The sequence below is a fragment of the Microtus oregoni genome, unplaced genomic scaffold (assembly GCF_018167655.1).
Source record: "Microtus oregoni isolate MIOR12 unplaced genomic scaffold, Mior012 000005F_ref0000423, whole genome shotgun sequence".
Taxonomy (NCBI): domain Eukaryota; kingdom Metazoa; phylum Chordata; class Mammalia; order Rodentia; family Cricetidae; genus Microtus; species Microtus oregoni.
The window spans coordinates 34,959,302-34,965,629 of NW_024543064.1; the positions used below are offsets into that span (position 1 = coordinate 34,959,302).

A 6,328-nucleotide genomic window follows, 5' to 3' on the forward strand; every position below is an offset into this window, starting at 1 on the left:
CGTCTGCCAGCATGGAGTCCATGGAGTCCACGAACTCCGGGTGATGGCCAGGTCTCAGCGTCCTCGAGTATCCAGGTTAAAAACTTTCGCGGGAGCTGGGAAAGCTTTGGCGGGACACTCGGGAGGCAGGGCCTTTGGCTTTGAGGCCTCCTGCTCCGGATGTTCCGCCATGGACCTGTGGGTATCCCAGGTGTGGCCGCTGCCGTGACGCCTGGATCACCAAGGCGACCTGTCAGACATCTGTGCACTGTCTCTGTGGAGCAATCGGTTAGTGCGTTCAGCTGTTAACTGAAAGGTTGGTGGTTCAATCCCACCCAGGGACGATGGCCTTTAGGCTTTTAACAAACAACTTTCCATATTGACAGCCACTTGTGTGCTGACTTGACAACTGGAGAGAGCACACTCATACATTCTTAAAATTTACAAAGTTCATGCAAAACCTTAGCTCCTGTATTTAAGGGATTTATTAACTTGCCTGTCACATGCTGTCTGGTAGGGAAATCAGCAAAGTCAATTTGTATAATTTTTTGATGGAATGAGGTGCGGTGGGGAGGGGGATACCTGTGTACAAAACCTCCTATTGTCGTTGGTTTACTTGGGGTTGGATACTGTGAGAATCCTTTCTTATTAAAGGAAAATTATGAATAGCAAGTCACCAAAGCGCAGGAAACAGACCAGGTTTTAATAAAACGGGTAAACTTTACACCACTAAGTTGAACTGGAAAATACACTGTGCTGACTAGAATAAAACAGCATATTTTGCCAATAGTCCAAAAGTATTTTTTTTTGGAAGAATATCAATGTCTGAGTCAGATATTCCTGGCCTTAATTAGACACCAGGTGAATGTGAGCAACCTGTAAAACTCTATGCCTGCCCTCTCGTGGAGCCCACACAACACTGCAGGGAAGGCTCTGATTATCCCTACAGCCCAGAACGTGCATTTTTATTTTAAAAAAAAAATTTATTTTTCTAAATAAATTGAACCTATTTATGTATCTTCACCAGCAACTGGAGCGTCCTCACCCTTTGTGTTTCTCATGGAAATTACTTGGGCTCTGAGCTCTGAAACCAGCTTGATGAGCCCTTTACTAAGCAGCTCCTGAAGGGCTGCCCTGGCCAAGGAACCCTGAACCTTGAGTCTCTCAGGGACCACAGCTAGAGTAATAAGCTTACAGTTAGGAACTTCCTTACAGAGTTTGTCATATGGAGCCTTGTCAAACAGGACTAGATTGTTGAGCCTGCCCTGAACTTTGCCTTTGGACCACTTCTTCCCTTTGGCCTTGCCACCAGACTTATTTACTGGGCCTGTGTCCTTTTGGGCCGACTTTCCGTCATCTTTCTTCTTGTTGTCACCCTTGGGCGGCATGATGGAGCTCGGAGAGTGGAAAGGACACTGCAGCCTCCCTAAGATGTCGGGAAAAAGTCAGAGGTAGACAAGAGAAATATATAGCTCACCAGACTTATTTTGTCATCCCACAAAGAAACAAAGAACACTTTTTATTTTGCTCTTCAAACACACCCTGCTTTTTACCTGATATTTGTTAAGAAAATTGGTATTGGAAGAATTTCAGCTCAAAGGCTCAAAAATATATTCAACAAAATTATAGAAGAAAACTTTCCCAACCTAAAGAAGGATATTCTTATGAAGGTACAAGAAGCTTAGAGAACACCAAATATACTGGATCAAAAAACAAGAATCAAAAAATATCCCCTCACCATAAAATAATCAAAACACAAAACATACAGAATAAAGAAAGAATATTAAGAGCTGCAAAGGTAAAAGGTCAAGTAACATATAAAGGTAAACCTAGCAAAATTACATGTGACTTCTCTATGGAGAACTTGAAAGCCAGAGTGTCCTGGATAGATGTGCTGCAGACACTAAGAGACCATGGATGCAAGCCCAGACTACTATACCCAGGTCAGCTTTCTTTAACCATCAATGGAGAAATCAATTTATTTCAAGACAAAAACAGATTTAAGCAATACGTATCCACAAACCCAGCCTTACAGAAAGTATTAGAAGGTAAACCTCAACACAAGGAAGCCAACAATACCCACTATATCACAGACATCTGATAACCCTCCACCAAAACAACTCAAAGAAAGGAAACACACAAACACTACCACCAAAATAAATAAATAAATAACCGGGGTTAACAACCACTGGTCATTAATATCACCTAATATCAATGGACTCAATTCACCTATAAAAAGGCACAGGTTAACAGAATAGATACAAAAACAGGATCCAACATTCTGCTGTTTACAAGAAACACTCCTCAACCTCAAAGACAGACACTACCTCAGAGTAAAGGGCTGGGAAAAGGTTTTCCAATCAAACAGAACTAAGAAACAAGCAGTTGTGGCTATCCTAATATCTAACAAAATTGATTTCAAACTAAAATCAATCAGAAGAGATGAAGAAGGACACTTTAAACTCATAACAGGAACAATTCATCAAGATGCAGTCTCAATCCTGAATATCTATGTCCCTAATATAAAAGCACCCACATATGCAAAAGAACTAGAACTTAAACCCACAAACTAATAGTAGGAGATGGACAGGTCAACCAGACAGAAACTTAACAGAGAAATAAGAGAACTAATAGATGTATTGAGTCAAATGAACTTAACAGACATCTATAGAACATTCTACCCAAACAGGAAATAAACCATCTTCTCAGCACCTCGTGGAACCTTCTCAAAAACTGATCTCAGACTTAGTAACAAAGCAAACATCCACAAATACAAAGAAATTGGAGTAAACCACCTGTGTCTTATCGGCTCACCATGGAGTAAAGTTAGAAATTAACAACAATACAACCCCCAGAAAGCCTACAAACTTGTGAAAAGTGAACAGTCAACTACTGAACCACTCCTGGGTCAAGGAAAAATTAAGAAAGAAATTAAAGTTTTCCTTTAATTCAACGAAAATGAAGACACAACATACCCAAACCTATGGGACACCATGAAAGCAGTGCTAAGAAGGAAGTTCATAGCACTAGGTGCCCATATAAAGAAAATGGAGAAGGCTCACACCAGAGACTTAACAGCACACCTGAAAGCTCTAGAAAAAAAAAAAGGCAGACTTACCCAGGAGGAGTAGAAGACTGTAAATAATCAAACTGATGGCTGAAATCAACTAAATAGAAACACAGAAAACAATACAAAGAATCAATGAAACAAAGAGCTAGTTTTGGGGGGGTTTTTTTGTTTTGTTTTGTTTTGTTTTTTGTTTTTTTGTTTTTTCAGAAAATCAACAAAAGGGCTGGAGGGATGGCTCAGAGGTTAAGAGCACTGACTGCTCTTCCAGAGGTCCTGAATTCAATTCACAGAATCCACATAGTGGCTCACAGTCATCTTTAATGAGATCTGGCGCCCTCTTTTGGTATGTGGGAAGCAGAATGTTGTACACATGATAAATAAAATTTCAAAAAAAAAATCAACAAAATAGACAAACCCTTATCCAAACTAGTCAAAAGGCAGAGAGAACATGCAAATTAACAAGATCAGAAACGCAAAGGGGGACATAACAACAGACACTGAGGAAATTCAGGGAATTATTAGGTCTTACTACAAAAGCCTATAAGCCACAAAATTGGAAAATACAAAAGAAATGGATTTTTTTAGATAAATACAATATACCAAAATTAAATCAAGACCCAGGTGAACAATTTAAATAGCCCTATAAGTCACGAGGAAATAGAAGCTGTCATCAAAACCCCCACCCCCAAAAAAGAGCAGGGCCAGATGGTTTTAATGCAGAATTCTACCAGAACTTCCAAGAAGAGCTAATACCTATATTTCTTAATGTGTTCCACATAATAGAAACAGAAGAGCCATTGTCAAACTCTTCTTATGAAGCTACAGTTACCTTGATACCAAAACCACACACTCAAACAAGAAAGAGAATTACAGACCAATCAACTCATGAACATCAATAAAAAAATGGCAAACCGAATCCAAGAACACATCAAAAAATTATCCATTATGATCAAGTAGGCTTCATGCCAGAGATGCAGGGCTGGCTCAACATACGAACATCTATCAATGTAATTCATCATATAAATAAACTATAAGAAAAAAGCCATATGATCATTACATTACATGCCAAAAAAGCATTTGATACAATTCAACACCTTTTATGATAAAGGTCTTGGAGAGATTAGGGATACAAGGATCATATAAAATAATAATAAATATAATAAAACAATATACAGCAAGCCAACAGCTAACATCAAATTAATGGAGAGAAACTCAAAGCGATTTCACTAAAATCAGGAACAAGACAATGTTGTCCACTCTCTCCATATCTCTTCAACATAGTGCTTGAAGTTCTAGCAATAGCTATAAGACAACATAAGGAGATCAAGGGGATTCGAATTGGAAAGGAAAAAGTCAAACTTTCATTATTTGCAGATGATATGATAGTGTACATAAGTGACCCCAAAAACTCTACCAGAAAACTGCTACAGCTCATAAATGCCTTCAGTGATGTGACAGGATACAAGATCAACTCAAAAAAAAAAAAAACCCAGTAGCCCTCCTATACACAAAGGATAAAGAAGCAGAGATGGAAATCAGAGAAACATCACCTTTCACGATAGCCACAAATAGCATGAAGTATCTTTGGGTAACACTAACGAAAGAAATGAAAGATCTATTTGACAGGAACTTGAAGTCTTTGAAGAAAGAAATTGAAGAGGACACAAGAAAATGGAAAGATCTCCTATGCTCCTGGATAGGTTGGATCAAATAGTAAAAAAATGGCAATTCTACTAAAGGCAATCTATAGATTCAATGCAATCCCCATCACAATGCCAACAAAATTTTTCACAGACCTTGAGGTAACAATAATCAACTTTCTGTGGAAAAACAAAAAACCCAGGATAGCCAAAACAATCTTATACAATAAAGGATTGTCTGGAGGCATTACCATCCCTGACTTCAAACTCTATTACAGAGCTTGGTATTGGCATAAAAACAGAGAAGTCGACCAATGGAATCTAATAGAAGACCCTGACTTTAACCCACAAACCTATGAACACCTGATTTTCGATAAAGGAGCTAAAAGTATACAATGGAAAAAAGAGAGCATCTTCAACAAATTGTGCTGGCAAAACTGGATGTCAATCTGTAGAAGAATGAAAATAGATCCATATCTATCACGATGCACAAAACTCAAGTCCAAATGGATTAAAGACCTCAATATCAGTCCGAACACACTGAACCTGATAGAAGAGAAAGTGGGAATTACTCTACAGCACATTAGCACAGGAGACCACTTCCTACGTATAACCACAGCAGCACAGACACTAAGGGCATCATTGAGTAAATGGGACCTCCTGAGGCTGAGAAGCTTCTGTAAAGCAAAGGACACTGTAACTAAGACAAAAAGGCAACCCACTGACTGGGAGAAGATCTTCACCAACCCCGCAAGTGACAAAGGTCTGATCTCCAAAATATATAAAGAACTCAAGAAACTAGACCGCAAAAGGCTAATCAACCCAATTATAAAATGGGGCACTGAGCTGAACAGAGAATTCTCAACAGAAGAACTTCAAATGGCCAAAAGACACTTAAGGTCATGCTCAACTTCCTTAGCGATCAGGGAAATGCAAATCAAGACAACTTTAAGATACCATCTTACACCTGTCAGAATGGCTAAAATAAAAAACACCAATGATAGCCTTTGCTGGAGAGGTTGTGGAGAAAGGGGTACACTCACCCATTGCTGGTGGAAATGCAAACTTGTGCAACCACTTTGGAAAGCAGTGTTTCAGTTTCTCAGGAAATTCGGGATCAACCTACCCCTGGATCCAGCAATACCACTCTTGGGAATATACCCAAGAGAGGCCCTATCATACAACAAAACTATATGCTCAACTATGTTCATGGCAGCATTGTTTGTAATAGCCAACCTGGAAACAACCTAGATGCCCTTCAAAGGAAGAATGGATGAAGGAAGTATGGAATATATACATATTAGAGTATTACTCAGCAGTAAAAAACAAGGACTTCTTGAATTTTGCATACAAATGGATGGAAATAGAAAACACTATCCTGAGTGTGGTAAGCCAGACCCAAAAAGAGGAACATGGGATGTACTCACTCATATTTGGTTTCTAGACATAAATAAAGGACATTGAGCTTATAATTCATGTTCCTAGAGAAGCTAAATAAGAAGGTGAATCCAAAGACAAACACATAGGCATCCTCATGAATATTAACCTTCATCAGGCGATGAAAGGAGACAGAGACAGAGACCCACATTGGAGCACCGGACAGAAATCTCAAGGTCCAAATTAGGAGCAGAAGGAGACG

The 6,328-nt window shown here is 39.1% G+C and overlaps 1 protein-coding gene and 1 non-coding gene across 2 annotated transcripts; one reads left to right on the forward strand and one right to left on the reverse strand.

Moving 5' to 3' along the window:
- Positions 1-249: 249 nt before the first annotated feature.
- Trnan-guu lies at positions 250-323 on the forward strand. The gene has a single exon. It is a non-coding gene; the product is annotated as a tRNA-Asn (tRNA).
- A 666-nt stretch (positions 324-989) lies between these two features.
- LOC121447854 (40S ribosomal protein S25-like) lies at positions 990-1,367 on the reverse strand. The gene has a single exon (XM_041651132.1). The coding sequence runs from the start codon at positions 1,365-1,367 to the stop codon at positions 990-992; it is 378 nt and encodes a 125-aa protein (XP_041507066.1).
- Between the last annotated feature and the right edge of the window lie 4,961 nt (positions 1,368-6,328).

Bases quoted from the DNA above. Each gene is read 5' to 3' on its own strand.
- LOC121447854 (XM_041651132.1), bottom strand. From the start codon at position 1,367: ATGCCGCCCAAGGGTGACAACAAGAAGAAAGATGACGGAAAGTCGGCC.